Source organism: Cyclopterus lumpus, chromosome 1 (genome assembly GCF_009769545.1).
Source record: "Cyclopterus lumpus isolate fCycLum1 chromosome 1, fCycLum1.pri, whole genome shotgun sequence".
Classification (NCBI taxonomy): Eukaryota; Metazoa; Chordata; class Actinopteri; order Perciformes; family Cyclopteridae; genus Cyclopterus; species Cyclopterus lumpus.
The window spans coordinates 21,768,087-21,787,598 of NC_046966.1; the positions used below are offsets into that span (position 1 = coordinate 21,768,087).

General features: G+C 44.8%; 1 protein-coding gene across 1 annotated transcript; it reads left to right on the forward strand.

Annotated features, from left to right (window-relative positions):
* The first annotated feature begins 1,105 nt into the window (after positions 1-1,105).
* Positions 1,106-19,489, forward strand: radil (Ras association and DIL domains). The gene is made up of 19 exons (XM_034532405.1): positions 1,106-1,216; positions 2,171-2,675; positions 4,426-4,533; positions 5,160-5,275; positions 5,372-5,533; positions 5,630-6,368; positions 6,713-6,843; positions 7,787-7,824; positions 7,962-8,113; positions 8,300-8,412; positions 8,590-8,706; positions 9,618-9,741; positions 12,812-12,984; positions 13,387-13,537; positions 14,015-14,241; positions 14,779-15,145; positions 15,960-16,099; positions 17,064-17,203; positions 17,373-19,489. The coding sequence occupies exons 1-19, from the start codon at positions 1,133-1,135 to the stop codon at positions 17,470-17,472; spliced, it is 3,687 nt and encodes a 1,228-aa protein (XP_034388296.1). The 5' UTR covers positions 1,106-1,132; the 3' UTR covers positions 17,473-19,489.
* The last annotated feature ends 23 nt before the right edge of the window (positions 19,490-19,512 follow it).

Consider the following 19,512-nt stretch of genomic DNA (forward strand, 5'->3'; position numbering starts at 1 on the left):
ATATTAAACACTGGATTTGGTTGTCATATTTTCCACTCTAGGTAATTATCAACCCTGGTTTTGATTTTAAGATGGCGGGTAAAAGATAAGATGAGACGATTCATCCAGTGAACTCCAAGTCTGAAGACTAAGATCAGCATGTTAACACATAACACTATTCTACTACAGACGCCACTGGATTTAAAACCAATTGGTTTCTCTACAAAAAAATCAATTCTTCATCTGCAGGTTTTGCCCAGAACTCAATTATATGATGTTTATTTGCAATTTTGATTGGTGTGAAAAATCTGAGCTCTATGAAAGAAATCATTTAAAAAGCTCAAAGCCACGGCGATAATATCTAAATTATAGGAAATCTTAAAAATAAGTTAACCTCAGTGATCCAGAACTCGGCATGAACATCGTATTTTTACTTTTGCTCCTCCAGTGTGAAAGATGATGAAAAGCATCTGACCCTCAACTGTATCATATACCTGCTGCTGCACATCGGAGTGACGATACGTAACGGCATCAAGGTGATGCCACACACACACACACACACACACACACACACACACACACACACACACAGTTTGTGTTCTTTGTCTGTTTATGGTGAATACATTTCACATAGATTTAGGGGAGATTTTCTTTACCTTCCAGATCTACAAATGTTTCACAAGTAAGTGTCAGATGTAGCTGTGAGTCCATCGACACCTTTTTATGCATGGCCTTTTTGTGTGTGTGTGTGTGTGTGTGTGTGTGTGTGTGTGTGTGTGTGTGTGTGTGTGTGTGTGTGTGTGTGTGTGTGTGTGTGTGTGTGTGTGTGTGTGTGTGTGTGTGTGTGTGTGTGTGTGTGTGTGTGTGTGTGTGTGTGTGTGTGTGTGTGTGTGTGTGTGTGTGTGTGTGTGTGTGTGTGTGTGTGTGTGTGTGTGTGTGTGTGTGTGTGTGTGTGTGTGTGTGTGTGTGTGTGTGTGTGTGTGTGTGTGTGTGTGTGTGTGTGTGTGTGTGTGTGTGTGTGTGTGTGTGTGTGTGTGTGTGTGTGTGTGTGTGTGAGAATGTTTGAATCCTTCCCGATGGGGGTCAAGTAGAATATTTAAAATGTGTTTTCTCGTTCACCAGTTGTGGAGTTTGTGAAGCCAACAGCAGCACCATGTTCTACGGCTCTTCCTCTGGGGCCAGTATGTCCCTGCCGTCCAAGAGCCGCCTGAAACGCCAGAGCAGGACCTTCACACAGGTGTGCACACACACACACACACACACACAGACACACACTGCCATTTCAGTCTTTCAATCTCTAAAGACCCATCTAAGTGAACAAGGGCAAATTAAATGATGTGTTAGGCTCTGCACTATATCTAAAAATACAATTCCCTTAAAGGGCCAGTTCACCCAAATTACAAAAAAAAAAAAAAACATATATCCTCACTTGTCCATGCAGAAAAGGTTGGTTTTATTTGGTGAGGTTTTGCGATATCTAAAATTGATTGTTCAGTTTAACCGCTAGCAAGGAGCATGACTGTAGGGCTCAGTCAGTCCCCTCCCTCGTGATGAACTGCAATAACTTTGGTCATCGAGTCAAAATTGTAATTTGTCCAAAACCTTCTAGCGAACGTGGTTAACGTTGGCTACGGTCGAATAGTCCGAACCGCTTTTCTTTGACCTCGATGGAAAACGCCCCGAGGTCAAGACTAGACGTGAAGGTTAGAACTCATAAGGACGACCGCGGCGTGAAGACGATTCCAACTGCACTTACATTAAGTCACATATTTATGTGATGGCGGATGTTGTTGAGGCGGTTTAGGGCGATGGTTCTGCTGCAAGGAATTGTGGGACGGCATTGCCTCCTTTTCCTTAGCATTGAGGGAATTTGACTCCTATTATGGCTGCCACTTACCTTTGGTTCATTTCCCTCGGATAGAAACTTTACTAAGACAAAAAGCATGTTATTGTTGTCACTTCGAGGACGCTGATGTTAGCATCTGGCACATTTAGCTCAAAGCTGTGATCGGGTGTAGCCTCACAGAGTTGGTAGCTTTGCTGTAGACTCTTTGTTTTATTTCTAGTTTTCCAATGCTTTGATGCATCAAAACGTTATTTGTGATTTTGTTTAATAGACGATGCAAGAAACGCATAGTGTCTGTAATAAAGTGGGCTCGATGTGCATTCAATATTGTTGGTCTGTCACCAGGTCCTGTACCGTACTCTGAGTTACAGAGACCGGGTCCCAGTGGAAACTGGAACAAACACTCGCGGGGACCGGCGCTCGACGACTGAACCCCCGGAGCGACCGGCGGACGACCCCGCTGAACTCTCCACGCAGAGCTCGGCCCCCGGGGTGCTGAAGATCTTCGGAGATGAGATTTGTGCCGGCGCCAACTACAAGAGCGTCCTGGCCACCCCGCGCTCCAGCGCGCAGGAGCTGGTCAAAGAGGCCCTCGAGCGCTACTCTCTGAACAAGAACGCGGCGCACTCGTACGTCCTGTGCGATGTGATCGGCCGCTTGGAGGGGGGAGGCGGGATCGGAGAACTGGGGTGGCGGACTGAATGCTTGCGCGCGCTGGGGGACAATGAGAAGCCGCTGTTGCTGCAGGAGCTTTGGAAACCCCGAGAAGGACACGCTCGCCGGTTTGAGCTGCGCAGGAGAGCAGAGGTGGAGGAATTCAACGCCAAGGAGAAGGACACCATCACGGCTGGTGAGGAGAGAGAGAGAGAGACACACACACACACACACACACAGAGAGACACACAGCAGCTGGTCTAATTCCCTTTCTTTCTTAACATGTCATACTCAGCAGAAAAGCACAGCGCGTTACATGTGTGTGTGTGTGTGCGTGTGCGTGTGTGTGCAGAATAAAAGCTTTCGTCACAGTTATTATCCTGCAGAGAAGAGGTTGTTCCTGGGTGATAAGCAAATGTTTCTTTGTCATCTGGAAATGCTGTTCTGTAAAAATGTGCAATTGAGCACTTAAAGAAAAACACACACACACACACACACACACACCGGTGCAGTGGAAATGCACGGACAGCTGGTCGATTTGATTGAGTGAAAGCTGAATCCTCTGCAGCCGGAGGTGTAGATGGGGCACTCTAGTGTTTTGATGAATGACACATTTCCTACTACAGACACGATATCAAGTACCTGCACACAACCACTGTATCACACCTGGACCGTGTACACTCAACCGATGTTGAAGTTTCCGGGAGAGATTCACTCTATTCCGGAGATAGATTTCAAGAGCTAACGTGTAAACAAATTGCACAGACTCTGTTGTAAAAACTACTGTCACGACTTTACATCTGCAATGCGGTAATATGTCTGCATGAACCATGAAGTGACCTTTCTGTAGATTGGTTTACTGATGATGGATGAAAAGTTTGCCATTTTCACACACACACACACACACACACACACACACACACATATGCAGACACTCCCCTTCGTGCTTCCTGTTGAAGGCATTTAGAAACACCCAGTAGGTGTACCAGTGTTCAGCCTCCCAGTCACACGTTTATATTTAATGTTGGACACTTTTTGGACAGGTCACAAAACAATATTTAAAAAGCCATGAAAAAGGATCAGATTCAAATATTTGTTGCATTTTTGACAATAAGAAAAATAAAGATTATCACCAGCCTTCACTATACTTTGAGACATTTCATTTCACCCAACACAAATATAATCACAGCAGAGAATGCCTTTTGGGATGGAACTGGTTTATTAATCTATACATAATAATAACACAAATATTTTCATTTTCACACACTAACCATTTCTCTTGTGTTGTCGTGTTTTTAGAAAACTCGCACAAACCCTGGAGTCTCTTTCTCTTTACTTCTCTGCCCACTTCTTTTCCTTCCCTGGTGTATGTGCGAGCGTGCATGCACGTGTGTGAATTGTGTGTGTTTTTTTGTTTTTTTTCACACACACTTTATGACTTCGAGATAGCACTTTTAAAGGTAGGATTTTCATTAATTACATGAACATATCACGGCCAATTTAATTGTAATATCAACCCCTCAGTCACGCAATCTACATTCACGACTTTGCTGGTTTCAGTTATTTTAAAATCAAAGACAAAAACACCCAAATCGACCTAAATAAAAGCATTAAGTGGATTATAGGCGTTATAGTTTGTAGAAATGCAGCGGTTGCTTGACATCGAATGGGATATCTTAATGATTTGACAGTGATATGTTAGAGGGGAAATCCTGTACCTCATACCTTTAACTGTATCTCTCCTTACTAACTGCTGATGTTACTCACTCGAAGCACCACAGACTCTTCTCTTTTGTTGTTGTTGTTGCTTTACAGTGCATGTGCGTCTTGTGGTGTGCGGATGATGTGTGTGTGTGTGTGTTGGTTATTCTGTGCTTGGTGTTTTGGTGAGGGGGTGTTTTCTCAGCCTCCCCCCCCTCTCCCTAACCCCTCCCACCCTGCTGTAGGGCCCAAAACCTCCCAATTCCTGGCGGCTCTAATGGGTCGGTCCGGGCTGGGCAAACACAGGAGCTCCCCCCTGCGGTCTGGTCGAGTGGTACAGTCCAGTTCTAAAGGTGGGGACTGGCCTCAGGTAGGGTGGCTGTCAGTCATTGCCATGGAGACCACCTCTACCTGCGTTGTCACCAGCGCCACCCCCATTGCCAGTGATTCAACCAGTGTGAGTGTGAGTGTGAGTGTGAGTGTGAGTGTGAGTGTGAGTGTGAGTGTGAGTGTGAGTGTGAGTGTGAGTGTGAGTGTGAGTGTGAGTGTGAGTGTGAGTGTGAGTGTGAGTGTGAGTGTGTGTGTGTGTGTGTGTGTGCAGAGCCATCGCATGGCCACAAGTTGACGTCATGAGGACCTGCTCAGTTCACCGTTCATCAGGTTCAATGTTACGTGTGCTGCTCCATCCAGCACCATTTACTCCATCTGACTGGTTTGTTTGATGGTGTTTCCACTCACACATGGCTGTTAATGCGTCAGACATACATGCCAACAAGTCATGTTTCAGCACACTTTCTTCTTATTTCCACTCTCCCTCTGTGTCCTCGACCGCCCCTTCTCCCTGCTCGGCCTCTCCCTTTTTATTGTTTTTTTTGTTGTTATTCTCCACCTGTTCTCCCTCGTTGCTATTCTCTCCCCCCCCCCCCCCCCCACACTTGCTTCTCTCTCTCTCTCACTCCTCCTCTCTGCCTCCCCGTAGATATTAACGCTCAGGCTCGTAAGCTCCAGAGGAACAGGGCGAAGGGGACGCTTACCCTGCCCCGATCCAGCAACTCGTCCTTCTGCCGCAGCCTCAGCGAGACCAGCCTCAACCAGGTGGGGCCCTCGCGCTGAAGCCCGGTCGGGGGGGGTAATCGATTGTCATTGTAACATGTTGCCGATGAAATCCTGAATGCACGTGTGCCTCTGCAGCTGGGAGTGGGAGACGAGCCCAAGCGTTACTACTCCACCCTGCCAGGGCCCTTAAGGGGTCGGGAACGTGAGGCGGCCTCCAGCGGCCGGAGGAAGGAAGAGGGGAGGCACTCGCTTTACCAGTCCGCGCACCTCCTGCTGCTGCAGGGATACAACCAGCAGGTGAGGAAAGGGAAGAGGTCCATGCGTCGCCTTAAGAGACATCCAAAATGTCAGATGGTGTGATATTATTTGTGTGTGTGTGTGTGTGTGTGTCAGGACTGTTTGGTGTACCTGCTGAACAGAGAGCAGCACACTGTCGGTCAGGAGACTCCGTCAGCTCGCCCCAACATCTGCCTCTTCGCTCCCGACATCCTCCCCCTCCACTGTCGCCTGCGCCGAGTCCCCGCGCCCCGTCGCCATGCCAACATCAACAACAAGGGAGAGGAGCCGGGGGAGAGCCAGCGGTCCTGTGTTGCCGTTGAGCCGGTGCTCCACGCCACAGTTCTGGTGAACTTCTCCCGCTGCGAGCGCTCCACCACGCTGCGACACGGCGACCTGCTCTCCTTCGGAGCGCATTACATCTTCCTGTACAAGGACCCCACGGGCGCCAAGCCCTTGCCTGCTCAGACCTTGGCGCGCCTTCGCTCCCTCGGGCAGCTTTACGATGCGGGGGTGGTGGTGGAGGAGGGCGAGGGCGGCGCTCAGACTTGTAAGATGTGCGGTTCGGTGTTGAAGGACAGAGCGGCGCAGGTGTCCAGTGTTCCTGCAATCAGACGCAGCTTCAAACCTCACCTGGTGAAACCCCGCAGCGGGGGGACGGCAGCGGGAGCACCCCATAGTTTGTCCGGAGGGGATGGAGGAAGAGGAGGAGGAGGAGGAGGAGGAGGAGGAGGAGGAGGAGGAGGAGGAGGAGGGGCAGGGGGAGGGGGTCAGAAAAGAAGGCTACAGCTGGAGTTTGACCCGACTCATGAAGACCAGCTTTTGAACAGGATTGTGTCTCTCATCGAACCTGGAGGTCTGTGATCTGATTCACGTTAATAATTGAAAGAGGCCCATTTCACTTATGCAATGCATTGGGTTTTTTTTTATCTCAGGGGATGTATTGAGTTGCAATTAAAATGTAATTTCACTAAAATCACTCCTCTCGTGATATCTAGTCAGTCCCATTTCATCCTTGTGATTCTGTAGTCTGACGGTATTCATAGTAAGAAGTGTCCATGAAAAGCAATGTCATTGTTACTCCAGACTCCTTTTTAAAAAAATCTGTGAACCGCAAACTAGTAAGAAACCACGAGAGGGATGTGAGAACATGTATAGTTTCATAACTTGGGTGTACTGAACCTTTAAAGTTCTTCCCAGGAGACGACCATAAGCTGACACCTGCCTACCTGCTGTGTCTGTGCATCCAACACTCGGCTTCAACCTTCCCACCTGGGAGCTTTGGAAAACTGCTGCTTAAGATTGTCCGACGAATCCAGACCATCGCATGGGTCAGTGCCTGTCTGTGTCTCTCTGTATCTGTCTGTCTCTCCTCTTCTGTGTCACACTGTCTCTCTGTGTCCGTCTGTCTACCTGTGTGTGTGTGTGTGTGTGTGCGCTTAAGATGTGGAGAGAAACTGGTCAGCCATGTCAGGTCAGGTGAATAGTTTAACAAGGTTGCATATCACATGTGTTGTACTGTATTACACACACACACACACACACACACACACTTCTGCCTATACAATGAATTGTCTGTCTCCATAGCAACTGCCACCAAGTTGAGGGATATAGATATTTTAAAAAAAAATGCTGAATGTACTGATCGAGGCACATGGAATCGGAAAGGCCATAGCTTGTCATGTTGTGTCTTTATCTGACATATCGGGGTCTTACCCAAGAACTTGTTTAGCGGCGGTGATAAAAAAAAACAACTCATCTTTCCACGTTGAGTTTAGTCAGGAGATAACAGCCTAAATAATAGATCTCTCTTTAAATATATGGAATTCGCTGTGCGCTTTTCTTCTTTTTCTCCCTGAAGGTGTATATGTTCATTTTTATAAGAATGTATACACTTTTGATATTAGGGTGAGGTGGTCTGCCTCTGTTATCACTGCTGGAAAACCCAGAATAATGGTTCAGCCGACTGTTTTATTCTAAGTTGTTTTCTACCCTTTTATCCTAAAATGGGTGTCGGGGGGGGGGGGGGGGCATCTTATAAATAGAGTTAAGCCTTTATCCGGTCCAGCGAGGCGCAAAGTAATTATCAACATGCGTCAGTGTGAGTGTGTGTGTGTGTGTGTGTGTGTGTGTGTGTGTGTGTGTGTGTGAGGTTTTGTAGTCGTGGGTATTTCTTTCTGCAGGTTAATGATGGCGTCAAGAAGCTTGGTTCTCCTACGCACATCCTAAAAGTTTAATGAGCGCTTAATTGCCGTGTGTGTGTGTCTTTTGCAGGAGAAGACAAAGGATCTGGCTCAGAAGCAAGCTCAGCAGTGAGTATCGCTTTCCAGCAGAAAGAGAGCATCTGTGCTCATGTACCGTATTTGAGTTGGTAATTTAGTGCGTCAGTATATCTACCTAACTGTGTGTAACCCTTCACTCTTTTTTTTTTGTGTGTGTATGCACGTAGCCAGGACCCGTCCACCCTGTCTCTGCTCAGTATCTCCGACTTGATCCCAGACCTGCAGACCATCTTCTTCTGGATGTCCAACTCCATCGAGATCCTCTACTTCATACAGCAAAGAGCACCAGCGTACACACACAGCATAGAGACACTCCAAGGTACACACACACACACACACACACACACACACACACTCACACACACACTCGTCTGAATGAGGAGTGTGAAAACAACGTGGCTGAAGAGTCATTACTCACTCTGACACACAGGAGACACTGATGCAGCTACATCTCTGCCTCCCGCCGCCTCTTAAGTACGCCTCTGTCTCTGTCATCGGTGTTCAGGGTCAAAGGAGTCGCTGCTGTCTGCGACCATCTCAGCCAACGAGGAGGCAATGACTATCTTGGAAGAAGTGATCATGTACACTTTCCAACAATGTGTCTACTATATCACCAAGGTAACCGACCCTTCACTGAAGAAACAACACCTTTTCTTTTTTTAATGGGCCGAATGACAACTCTCATTAGCACAGAAGACCCACGCACGCACAATGACTGACTAGATGAGGTTATTTTGCTATTTCAGATCACTTTAATCATTGTGTGTGTGTGTGTGTGTGTGTGTGTGTGTGCAGGCTCTTTATGTGGTGTTACCAGGGTTGTTGGACTGTAATCCATTCCCAGTCGACAGCTCTGAGCCCTGCTGGAAAGGAGGTGTCGGGTTTCCTGAACCTGTACGCAGGGTCCTGCAGGTAAGCACTTCGTTGTACCGTTAAGGTTTGTCAGGATCACGAAGATGCAATTGATTGATAGTCTTAATAATGTTTTGTTTGTTATAAATTATGTCTTTTGTCCACTTAACATTTTTAAATATCCTGTACAGATTCGTTTTTTAAAAAAAAAACTTTTTATTGATTTATTTTTTCAGTTTCACTGAACAAAAAAAGAACGCGACAAAACATCGTAAATGACAAAAAGACCAAAAGAGGAGAAAAAATAAATGAAACTAAATAATTTAGATTTGTTTTTAAATCCTAATTTGTAGTTTTAAGAAAAACAATACTCCACTTTTTGAATGAAAAATGAATTAATCGTTCAATTGCGTTTACAGATCTTATCTAATAATAGAAGAGTATTTTGGGACGTGAACATTCTTACAGAATAAAGAATTTTGAGATTATTTCAGAATATTTAGTCGTGGAAAAGAGAAACATGTTTAGTGAAGTATGCACAATGATTTTGTTTTGGTGAAACTGACAAATATTCTCTCTGCAAAATATATTTAATAGGGGTAGAAATCGCAACGTGACAGATTTATAGGTTAGTAATTGTTGAACAACATGTGCATAAAATAACTGTCAACTGCACGGTACGGGTCAGAGGGGATCGTTGACCTCCGTCTTTATTTTTGCTTCATGCAGCAAGAAGTCAAGGTCGCGACAGCTAAACTCTGGCTTCTTATTCCACATTGTATTTGTAATATAGATTCTTCTCTTATTCCAACATAATTAGTTTGGACCTTTTTGACATTCGATTAACCCCCCTTTTTAACTTTTTAAACCTAAAGTGAGTCACTAGACGCAACAATAGACACGGTTGCATGTCTTGTCATAGCGACGGTATTGCTGTGCTCACCTGTGTCTTTTGCATATTTTGTGTGCAGGTGTTTCAGAATGGCCAGGAGCTGTTGCAGGGCTACCAGGTCCATCCCGAGATCCAGGCCCAGATGTTCGCTTACCTCTTCTTCTTCTCCAACGTGTCGCTGTTTAACCAGCTAATGGACAAAGGTAGGGCAGAACACACACACACTCAGGGGTGTGTACAGTTGTGTGTGTGTGTGTGTGAGTGAGTGAGTGTGTGTGAGAGAGAGAGAGAGAGAGAGAGAGAGAGAGAGAGAGAGAGAGAGAGAGAGAGAGAGAGAGAGAGAGAGAGAGAGAGAGAGAGAGAGAGAGAGAGAGAGAGAGAGAGAGAGAGAGAGAGAGAGAGAGAGAGAGAGAGAGAGAGAGAGAGAGAGAGAGAGAGAGAGAGAGAGAGAGAGAGAGAGAGAGAGAGAGAGAGAGAGAGAGAGAGAGAGAGAGAGAGAGAGAGAGAGAGAGAGAGAGAGAGAGAGAGAGAGAGACCTTGTCAGCATTTTGACCGAGACCAACAGAGATTTGTCCTCTATGCCCTTCTCCTATCTGCATTCTGTCTACCCCCCCCCTCCTCCTCCTCCTCCTCCTCCTTGCCTTCCTTCCATCCATCTGGCCATCGGGGTGAGACAAAGAAGAGTAGAGGTGGGATTGGAGGAGAGAGAGGCGATAGAGTAGGGGAGGGGTGGGAGGATGGGAAAAGGTCAGAGTGAAGGTTACAAGGCTGGAAGGCCACTTAGTAGTTGTGATAACCTGGCCAATAGTCTATTACACTGACCAAATACAGAATATAGTAATTTACCCTCTGCTTTATATACGTGTCCGACCCCCCCCCCCCCACCCCCAATCACTTCCAACCTCTCCACACCCTCCCCCCTGTATCTCCAGCCACACAAATACACACTTGCGCACACTCCATATGTCTTCATTAGCCAATGTAGACAGGAGAGATCACATGTCTGGCAACAAGGAGAAGGAGAAATACCTTTTTTATATTCATGCAGAGGCTCCCCCCGTTCCCCTCCTCGTCTCCAACTCCCTGCCCTCCCTCCATCCGTCTGGCTTTCTCTTTCTCTCTCTCTCGCTCCCCCTTTTTTTTTGTTTCACTCATTGACATTTCTCCACCGCCGGTGTCCATGGTAACAGTGAAAGAGTTTTGTGGCAGGTAACGCTGACGTTTGCACCGAGCGCTCTGCGACACTCGCTCTCGTCGGCTCGATTTTCATGGCAACTCGGAAAGAGACGGGACGATTGTGTGTTTGTACGTGCGTGTTGCGACACCTTTTTCAAATGTCCAGTGACTTATCTGTGTTTTAAAGAGTAGTGTGTGTGTGTGTGTGTGTAAACCAGCTGCTTTGAAGCATTATGACACACTTGCTGAGAAGTTAAGTGATGTCTCGTTCGTTTACGATGCCTCACACGTAGATTACTGTATGCCTAGACATAAGCCTATTACAGAGGGGAGTGTGTGAATATGTGTGTGTGTGTGTGTGTGTGTGTGCGCCCAAAACATATGGCAGAATATTTTAAAGGTTGTGTGTGTGTGCTGTCTGCACATAATGTTGCCAGTTTAGTGTCTGCCTTTAGCTCCCTGTTATGTCTAATTTGTAGAGAGATAAATTCAGTTTTTTATTGAAAACTGTCAAGTGCCAAAAACTGGCATTGATTGGCAGTATGAGTAAAAAAAAAAAAAAAAAAATTATGAATTTAATCAGACAGACTCCTAATCTTACCTCTTTTTTTATTTTTAAATGAAGTGGGGCTGATGGTTTTGGCTTCACAGACCAGAGTCCTGGATGTAAGAGTGCACATCATGTCATAATTCTTTGACTTTAGTAAATATCTTTACGGTTTTAAATTGGCTTATTTTGTCGAAAGAAAAAGGTTGTTATATTGTATCATACAAAGATTGTATTTCTCAAAGTAATGCATTTTAATTTTAAGGATCTGTGTTTATATTTGTATCCGCCACCCTCACTTCTATGCTGTCACTAAAGCCAGAGGTGCAACGATTAGTCGATTTCATTGGCATTTTATCAACAAAAATACAAAATATTTCCTTGTTCTAGCTTCTAAAAAGAGAGGATTAGTAAATACAAACAAAGCAAGTTATTTGAAGATGTCGCTTTGGGTTTTAGGACATTTTATGGATGATTTTTTTTTGTATTTTCTGACATTTTAAGAACCAAACAATTCATTCATTAATTAAGAAAATAATAGCCGGATTAATTGATAACGGATACATTGTTAGTTGCCGTTTGTATTCGGTGTATTTGGAGCATGCACTTTTTATTATTTCTATTTCGTAGTGTGTGTGTTTTGCTAAATGCTGATGGAAAGTAGCAAGGAGCTGAATCTGTCACGTCTCTGATCTATTATTTTGTAGATCGCGTCTGATTATTAAAAAAAAAGTATTGAACAATATATCGTTTTAGCGTCTGTGCAGACCCTCGGGTGTCGTTGGCGTGAGTCCAGTTGTTTGCCGTTGTTTGTACCAAACCCCAGCAAAGGCTCACATTGGGGGGTTAGAAAGCTTCAGAAAGCTTACGTAGGAATTATAGCTGCGGTGAGGTAATGGAACGACAGATTGACAAACTATGGGATGCCGTCTTGACAAATGCCAGATTTCAACTTATCGCCTGCTTAACTTTACACAAAACTTCCTTTCAGTTCTTTGATGTGTACCAGAGAAAGAAAGGATTACACCGAGGGGGGGGGGGGGGGGGGGGGAGGGGATATGCTATGCTGGCTGTGTGCCGGTTTGTTGTCAGCTGACTTTTGTTGAGGCTGCGGTCGATTTGTATTCTGCGACGAGCAGGTGGCTGTTACTATTGGTTCATTAACCTCGACATCGATTTACTTGAAAATGCATGTATGTCGCGTGTAATATATGTATTGTCGTACAAGACAAACGCATTCAGAGAAGCACACACGGGCCCCTCTTGTGGTCTGCTGTTCTCTCAGACATGCTCACACCCAACAATGGAAATATTATGCAGTGCCTCTGATGAAAATATATCAATATCTCACTGTGTGTGTGTGTGTGTGTGTGTGTGTGTGGGATAGTATGAAACTAACGTATCATAAAAATGTCATAGTATAGTTTGTAATAGAAATGTTATCGTCTAGTGTGACGTAAACATGTCAAACACCATTTCACAGTATTGTGTATCAAAAAAAAAGTCACACAAATTCTGCTGTGTGTGTGTGCGCGTGTGTGTGTGCGCAGGTCCATCTCGGGGTTGGTTCCAGCGCTCCAAGGTGCTGCAGATTCAGGCGTGTTTGCGGATGGTCATGGAATGGGCCAGCAGGTCCGGTCTGGGACATCTGGCTGACAAATTCTTCACCAAACTCAACAGCACTGTGTCCATACTGGCCACTCCCCCACAACAGCTCACACAGGTACTACACACACACACACACACACACACACACACATACACATTTACCCACAATCTTATACAGGATTGCTAGCTGGCATTAATTAGGTGGTAATACTTGAAAATAAACATTAACATGTGTTTGAATGGAGGCCATCAGTCGCGTGTGAAAAGCTTTGATTGAAAGCTTTTGATCAGCAATCAATTTTCTGACTGTTGTTCATGAACAAGTCACTTTGATCAGCTATTGATTGATTATGTCTTTAAAAAGGATTTTCCAGGATCAACTTGTGACTGCCTGCATATTGTCTTTCCTCCTGATTGCTGGATTGTATTGGGGGAAAAAAAAAAAGGACCGCCGATTAATTTCTCCTCCTTTTTTCTTTTCCTCCTTTTTTTTTTTAATGCATTTTTCCGTGTGCAGATGAGTTGGCGAGCTTTGTCCAGTGAGCACTCTGCTCTGAAGCCGGTGCAGCTGCACAGGATTCTCACCCAGTACCAGCTCACAGCAGAGATAGGCCCCGTCCCAACATGGCAACCCAGCAGCGAGGATGAAGCGTATATATACAGAACAGGTGAATGTATATTTGTGGAACAAGACTTTGTGGAACAACCACGTCAGACACTGACGTGGCGCAGCTGGAGGCCCGTACTGCTGGGCTCAGTGGAGGGACGGGAGTGTAAATACAATATTATATTGATGGATTATAATTATAGACACATTAAGAACAAACTTTTATGTGTGTACATCCCAAATAATGCATCATAATTTGTTAGTTTAGTGTAATTGTTGGATTAACCTAAGTATGCAGAGTAACTATTGCTTTCAGTTAAATGTAGTTGAGTCAAAAAGTTAAATATTGGCCTTCCGAAGTATAAAGTTTTAATGAATTTAGGAAATGTTTGTGTCGTTTGGGTGTGAAAGCTGCAAAACAGTGACGGGTTGATGGGGGAGCTGTACAGCAATCCTGGATCAAGTATTTTATGAGTGTATGTGTGTGTATAAGTGCGTTAACATCAGTGTGTGTGTGTGTGTGTGTGTGTGTGTTCAGTGGACCTCCTGGAGAGCTTTGAAAACCACCCTCCCATAGTGCTGCCCAGCGCCGGCTTCGGGGTGGACCTGGACAGCGAGTGTGTGGAAGACAGCATCTACAGACAGCTGCTCTACATCCGTCACTACCTGTGGGGGCTGCGCACCAAGACGCAAACGCACACCAACACTCCCAGTGTGCACACGCACTCCAATGGAACCAACACGGCCGACTGGCCCGACGTTCAGGTCAGAAACAAAAGCATAATGTCAAATGCACACACACACACACACCTCGCGGTAATCCAGGCCATGTGCCTCGGCAGCTGCGGCCGTTGAGGAGTTCCTCCATAATCCCATAAATGAACGACACAAACCCTCCACTCCAGCCAACCCGCACACACACATACACACACACTCAACTCACAGAAACCTAGACATGGTTAAATCATGGTTAATCTGATTAGTCTTTAGGCTGTCTAATTAGTGGAAACGGCTGACTAGACCATAATCCCTAGTGTTACTGCACCCTCGTATGTACACATATACACGCACACAGAATCACGTACATTATAAAATATGGTGAATTATTAGATTAGATTAGATTTTATTCATCCTCAGGGAGAAATTTCTTAATTGATTATTCCAATTAAAGTTGACTAGAGAGACTCATAATTATCTAGGAACAAAGCTTTTTGTGCGCTGCAAGAAGAAAAAGCGAAATATAACCGGGAGATTTCAAATGATTTCATCTAATTTTAGTGTTTTTGTCCAATCCCGACACAGAGGGAGTTGTTGCCTCCGGCCAACAGCAGCCCCCGGTCCGCGGGTCCTGGGGACGAGTTGACGGCAGAGACGGGAGAGGAGAGAGGACGAGAGAGGCCGCCGGGCCAATCGCACACTCACAGCCTCCGAAGGAACGGCACCGTCCACCACACTCGGACAGCGAATCCAGACCCGTCCTGCCTTTTGACCCCTCCCAACACCCCGCTGTACCCGGAAGGAGGAGGAGGAGGAGGAGGAGGAGGAGGAGGAGGAGGAGGAGGAGGGGGGGGGCATATCATAGGCCCCAACACCCAGACTAACGGCTGCACCGGCAGAACGGCGGCAGAATGCAAAAAGGCCAACGGGCTCATCTCCAACGGACTGGAGGGTAGGCTGTACGATACACATGGGAGACAGGGACACATGGGCAGCGTTTTTGGAAAATCTAGAACAGGAACGCCACAATTAATGGTCTTAAAATGACCGCTGTGTAAACGACAACGTGGGAAGCTTCACATAAGTAAGGAGTTATTTTAGAAATATTTTAAAATCACATATCGTATGGTGTCGTTGTTGTTTTTGCCAATCCAAATGTTAAACCTTGCAGTTTCATTAGACACGATATTAGAGATTCACCGATCTCTTTTAGATACAACTCATTAGATTAATTGTTATGCAAGGTACCGTGAGACCAGTGAAAACTGACTAAATAAACGTTGGTCACATCGGGTCAACTGTATTTCATGTTAGTCGGTCACGACCAAGACGCGATCTGCTTACTCGTGTTCAGTACAAAATACACACTGCATTAAAAAAACTAAAACAGTGTTTCACATGATCCTGAAGATGAAGTTGCTCAGCTCTGCCGCACATGACAGCAGGACCCCCCCCCCCCCCCCCCCCCCCCCCCCCCCACACACACACACACACACACACACACCTCCCCCTCTGCAGTTCTTAGTGCAGCGAGTGTGACATCTGCAGGCTCTCGTCAGAAGCACATGTTTGTGTGTCAGATTAGCATGTAGCATGTAGCATGTGTCTCAGTATCTGTGTGTGTGTGTGTCTTCTGCACAGAAATACCTCTTATGTTTGTCCAACCCCATAGCGAGACCCTGTGTGTGTGTGTGTGTGTGTGTGTGTTTTGTGTGTGTGTGTGTGTGTGTTTTTGTTGTGTTTTTGGGTGTCCGTGTCCTCTGCAGGGTGTATTAGTGGGTGTGAGTTTCCTTTCCCTGTATCCTCCCTTGGCGCCCCTCCCCTTGCTGATGACTTGTGTGTGGTGTTTGTAGTGGAACTGGACAAGGGACCCTACGGACTGGGCATGGGACTCATAGACGGCCTGGTGAGTAGACGGCTGTTTAAAAACAGATTTCATATTACCCGTTACTTCCGGTTTCAGCGGTGAGTTTTTGTCTTTGTGAAAGATAATACTTTTTGAAGAATACAAAAACATCTTTTAGCATTCAGGCCAGATTATCCAGCTGTATGTATGTATGTATGTATGTATATATATATATATATATATACACATACATACATACATACATGTGTGTGTATATATGTATACATACATACATACATGTGTGTGTGTGTATATATATATATATATATATATATATATATATATATATATATACACACACACACACACACACACACAAGACTGGACAGGCGGACAACCCTAAAAACATAACCATGCTTCCCATTCCTTGAAGGCCTCAACCGCCAATTAACCAGGAACACTGAAATACAGACAAAAAGCAACATTCAAGATCTTTGGTCATCACATTTGTCGAAAAAAATAGTAGTATAAATATTCCACAAAACAATTGAAAAATCATAGAAAAAAAAAAAGTCATGGTATTGTATTTCAAAAAAAGGTTATAGGACGACCGAACAATATATATATTTTTATATATTTATTTCAAAAGGTCTTACAAAAGTGTTGAATGTAGTGTGTTGGAAATATTTTAAATTAAAAAAAAACGGTCATAGTATAGTATGCTGAAAAGGCATTGTAAATTATATTTTTTTTTAAATCCTAGTTTAGTATGTCAAGAAAAGTCATAGAATCTATAATATGACCAAAAAAAGTCCTAAAAAAAAAAATGTTATGTTGAGATGCAATCAAATGCACATTTAAACTGTTAATACTTAAGTGTCATATAGAAGTTTTAAAGTGCACCTGCATGAAAAAGTGTCCGAGTACTTTAATTAACCGCAGTATAACTTTAATTTGGTCCATCAGCTCCAGCGGCCTGAGGCTCGCCTACAGTAACGCTCTCAAACGCTTCTCCCTCCCGCAGCACACTCCTCTCAACGCGACCGGCATTTACATCCGGACTCTGATCCCCGACGGACCGGCTGCCTCCGACGGCCGACTGAGGATCGGGGATCGCATCCTGGCTGTGAACGGGACCAGTCTGATCGGAGCAGACTACCAGAGGTACAGAGGCTGTTTCTGTCTCTACCGCGTTAACTATATACCCCACACGGCTGTCCGCCTCTTCAGCCAATTGATTACTTTTGATTGATTTGATTTGGTGCCCAGACAGTCATCCCGCCCTCTGTCTCTGCTGAGCTCCACGTAACCGGACTCTTTTTCTTTCTTCCAGCGCGGTGGACCTCATTCGTCTGGGAGGAGGTCGTCTCCGTTTCCTGGTGGCCAAATCCGACCCCGACGTCTCGGAGAAGATCAGCGCCTCCTCCTGCTGATCCACCTCCTGAGCAACTGCACGACACACACACACACACACACACACACACACACACACACACACACGGGACCCGGAGAGGTAGGACCAGCGAGACGAAAAACGTGTGCACGAAAAACATGAAATATGAATGTGAAACCCGGCGTCGGTCCCACAGCACAAAGCCAAGCAATCGAACCTGGAGATGACGCTTCACGACTCCACAGCTGCCAGACCCGGCTTCCCTCATGCCGACTCCCACTGGGGGTTTGTGTGACGGACAGAATCTGTAACCCACGGCGACTTCAAAAAGGAAAAGTTGCCTAATTAATCAGCGTCTGTCTAACCGGCCGGTACGCGGGCTGATGGCGTTTTTTTTAAAGCACAGTTGCTTCTAATTTCTCTTTGGTCGGTTTTTCCTGTATTTTAGAGAAGTCCAAATGTATTAGTAATCGAGTCATTAAGTAGCATGGTAAGATGGCTACCCAGCTGTCAGACAAAAGGGACTCTGAAACTGTTGGGACACCAACTGAAAATGTATTTGCAGACGGACAAGAGGACGCCGGATGTTTTCCACGGTGCTTTTAGAGCGTCGTATGTTTTATAATTCTGTTTTGTGAGCGACTCTCTCAGAGCAATTATCAACAAACTGAACAATGTGTGTCTGAATGTGGACTTTTGTATTGGAGTGGGTGACGGAGGAAAGGAAACTTGAGACCTTCGAGGCCCGGCAGCGCTCCCGTTTCACTTTTAGCCTCATCACTGGACTTTATACCTCTACTGGAAAAAAAAAGAGATGCACTCGTGAGGCTTCACGTGCACACGAGGATGTGCAGCTGCTGTGGCACATTGTTTATTAATTACTAAATCATCAAGAACAACGTGCTTCACTCCAGAGTTTCTTGATGTGTGTGTACAAAGCTCACTTTTTGTTGTGAATATATATGCTCTACATATCTGGTTCTGAGGTGGTAATAGTAGTTTGTAAATATTACACACGTGGTCGCATATTGTTTGGACATTCAAAAAGAGAAGCTGAAAATTTGGGAATCACTGATGGAAAGAAAAATAACCGGTATTTTCTGGAATGACAGAAATTATAGTTATGGATTGTTTTTCTAAATGTTATTAATGTATAAGTACTATGAACAGGAATAAAACTGTTACTGCGCACACAGGTTGTTAGCTACACTGTTTCTGGGTGGCGTCTACACTCAACAAAATAATTTTACTGCTTGTGTCTAGCCGAGGTTATTTTCTTTGCTGTGAGAACAAAACAGGATTATTTCACCACAAGTGTATTAGGATTGCGGCAGAAACCTCGGAAGCATATCAAAAAAAAAAAAAAATCTAGGGAAGCGAAACCAAAACTATCAGACTTAACAAGTTTTCATGTTAATTTGGCTGCACTTACTCTTTTTAAAAGAGTTCCAGCTAGAACAATACCAGGTCACCTTTTTTATAAAGTCCAGAAAAAGAAAGCCATGATTAGTCAGTTTTATGCGGCCTGGCCTTCATTCTGACCTCGGCTGTATCGAGCTCCCCGGGGTGACCCTCAGCAGAAGCTGCCTCACTAGCTGCAGAGCGACTACAAATACTTTCAGTATTGATTATTCTTCCAGTCAATCATTAAATCTGTAGCGTCGAAAAAAAAAATAAATTTCAAAAAAAATTCCCAGCTTGTTTTGTCAGTCCAAAAAACAAGATTACTTTTACAAGTATTTAGAAAAAGAAAAGTACCAAACCCAAATACTATATTAAACGAGCCAATATTTGTATCTGAATGATCAAAACTAATCATTTAATGTAACCGTCGGCATTATTGCTGCCGTCTGGTTCGCCAGCCATTTCTATTTGTGACTCCCATCAGCTTTGTTTCCACTCTCCAGTTTTGATTGTTTATTTTATTTTTTGTTGCAGTAACAGAATTTTATTTTTGTGCATTTTAAAGTTTGTACGACAACGATCTCATGCATGTCCATTATTTATACTGTTGTGACAATGATGATACCTAAAGAATAAAGATGGTTGGATACCTGCACGCGTGTCTGCTTAAGGAAAC

Coding starts and splice junctions, on each gene's coding strand:
- radil (XM_034532405.1), top strand. CDS start 1,133: ATGTTCTACGGCTCTTCCTCTGGGGCCAGTATGTCCCTGCCGTCCAAG. Junction 4,534..5,159: donor GGTACAGTCCAGTTCTAAAG/GTGGGGACTGGC, acceptor GCCTCCCCGTAG/ATATTAACGCTCAGGCTCGT. Junction 7,825..7,961: donor GCTCAGAAGCAAGCTCAGCA/GTGAGTATCGCT, acceptor GTATGCACGTAG/CCAGGACCCGTCCACCCTGT.